Source organism: Penaeus monodon, chromosome 8 (genome assembly GCF_015228065.2).
Source record: "Penaeus monodon isolate SGIC_2016 chromosome 8, NSTDA_Pmon_1, whole genome shotgun sequence".
Taxonomy (NCBI): Eukaryota; Metazoa; Arthropoda; class Malacostraca; order Decapoda; family Penaeidae; genus Penaeus; species Penaeus monodon.
In genome coordinates, this window is record NC_051393.1 from 18,937,770 (window position 1) to 18,940,269 (window position 2,500).

Here is a 2,500-nt window from a genome sequence, read left to right on the forward strand (position 1 = left end):
AAGAGAGTGAAGCAATACGTTTTTATTGAAACGTATGAATATCCCTACCAATTCTTTTATTTGTTTCAGTTCAAATGCAATGACAAAAATATGAACCCTATCTGAGAGTTCAAACTTTAATAGGCCTCTATCTAATAAGTCATAATCAATATTAGGTAATAATTAGAAGCATCAATATTAATAGAATCAGAGAAAAAAAAATCCAGAAAACTCAAGGAAAGAGGAAAATCAGGTGATGTCATGTATGCCTACTAATTGACTCCTTGGTGGCTAAGCATTTATGGAGCCATCTATATGTAAACACAATTAAAAAAAAAAAAAACTACAGTGGGCATTGCAAGTTCCCGGCAGCAATGGCTTAACCCAACCGCCACTGGTTTATGTTCTGTTCCCAGTAGTTTTTTGTGAAATTTGTTACATACAGATGGCTCCACATGTGCTCAGCTGGCAAGGAGTCTATCAGCAGGCCCTAGTGACCTATCCTGATTTCCCCATTCCTTGAATTGGCAGGAAAATGTATTTTTTCTTATTAATACAATTGATTTTGATACTGTTACTATTGTTATTGATGTTATGATTATTAAATTGTTATTAAAATCTTGGTAACATTTAAGACAATGAAATAATGCAAAAGACCCTTCCAAAAGTCAAGGAAAAGGGTAAACAGGTGAGATGGATAGGACTAATAACTGACTCCTTGGTGACTAAGCACTTGTAGAGCCATCTATGTGTAAATACAATAAATAAACTTATATTACAGTGGGCATGGCATGTATTCTTGCCATACATGCTGATTGGGTTAATAACACACCATATAAAATATATGCAAATACATTTTTTTCCAGAGCCTCTTACCTCTTTTTTATCTTCTCCTTCATTAATCTGTTGCCATCTCTTTTGCTGCTCTTCCCACTGTTGCTGCTTCCTCCATTTCTCTTGCTTTTGCTTCTCCTCCTCTCTTTGCTTAGCTTCTGCACTGTCTGTCTGGCTCTCTTCCTTATTCCACATAGTATCTTCAGGCTTCTTAAAATTGTCTGAACTAATGCTTTCAAGAGGCTTTTTCTCAACTTTTGCCCCCAGCCTCCGTGCACCCATGCGCTCGCCCAGTTTTTCTCGTGGCTTCTTCATGCCAATCTTCGACTCACGAATTGGCTTGGCTTTCTGGCTCTCTGTTCCTGAGTCCTGAGTGTTGCCAGCATTCTTCTCTTGTTCTTCCTTCCTTTCTTGTTCGCTTTTAATCTCCCTTTTTCTATCTTCTTCCTTTTCTAATGCTCTTTTCCTTTCTTCTTCCTCCATCCTTTTTGCCTCTTCTTCTCTTTCCATTTTTCTTTTTTCTTTTTCAATCTCTTCTTTCCTCAATTCTTCTCTTTCATGCTCCTTTCTTCTCTCTTCTTTTTCAAGCTCTCTTTTCCTCAGTTCTTCCTGTTCTAGTTGTCTTTGCCTCTCCTCTTCTTTTTCAATCTGTCTTTTTTTCTCTTTCTCCCTCTCAATTTCTCTCTTTCTTTGTACTTCCCTTTCTATCTCCCTTTTCTTCTCTTCTTCCCTTTCTAGCTCCTGTTTCCTCTTCTCTTCTCTTTCTACTTCTCTCTTTCTCTCTTCTTCCTTTTCCAGTTCTCTTTTTCTCTCTCTTTCCATTTCTAGTTCTCTTTTCTTTTCTTTTTCCTTTTCTAGTTCCCTCTTCCTCTCATCCTCTTTCAAAATCTCTCTCTCCTTTGCTTGATCTTCCTCTACTGATCCTTTGTGACCACCTTCATCTTCATCTTCTTCTAGCATCTCATCCACAGGTTCTGCTTTACTAACTGGCTTTGTGAGCTGTTTATTAACTCGCACGCTCAACTGATCTAAAGCCGACATGAGATTAGTTACCTTGTCATCAAAAGTCTTTGTCTGAGGTTCCTCATGAATTTCCTCTTCTGACTCATCATCTGCATCAAATTCCTCTGCAGGAGTTGCTTTTGATACTACAGGTTCTGAGCACTCAGTTTTGGTATCTTTGATGGACGCTGGTTTATGCATGTTGTCTTTTACTACTTCTTTTGTTGGGGCTGGGCATGACGACACAAGTTGGGCTTCACTCCTTGTTGTGGCTGTGACTTGTGAATTCAAAGGGTACGAATCTTCAAAGTCCGACCCTTCGTCTGCGGACTGGAATTCATCTTCACTTTCTGATGACATGATTCTGAAAGTACAAAAAGGGAATCAGTTTGGCAAGTAGATAATCAATGAGTCAGTCACTTCACTTTGACCTTTCAAAAAGAGATAGTATGAAGCCATGTAAACAGAAATGCTGAATTATAATTCTGATCATTAACTTATAGTATAAAAAAACTGGCTAGTTGCTAGTAATGTATGTTGTTGGTGTGCATTGCCAGATTCCTCCATATGTGCCCAGCTCATTCTGTACTTCAAGAATAATTAATAGGTATTGAATACCTTGTAACTGTATTATTTATACAGAAGTTAAGAAATAATAGTGAAGGTTTCTCATCATTTAAAGAGC

The 2,500-nt window shown here is 37.8% G+C and overlaps 1 protein-coding gene across 3 annotated transcripts in view; it reads right to left on the minus strand.

Moving 5' to 3' along the window:
* LOC119576230 (golgin subfamily A member 6-like protein 1) overlaps nt 1–2,500 on the minus strand; it is a 10,630-nt gene that overhangs the window by 6,609 nt on the left and 1,521 nt on the right. For 2 of the 3 annotated variants that reach the window (XM_037923824.1, XM_037923825.1), the window contains exon 2: nt 856–2,179. In XM_037923824.1, coding sequence (XP_037779752.1) covers nt 856–2,175 — 1,320 coding nt within the window. In that variant the 5' untranslated portion in view covers nt 2,176–2,179. Of the gene's footprint in view, nt 1–855; nt 2,182–2,500 lie in introns of all 3 variants that reach the window. The other variant, XM_037923823.1, reaches the window with a different exon arrangement.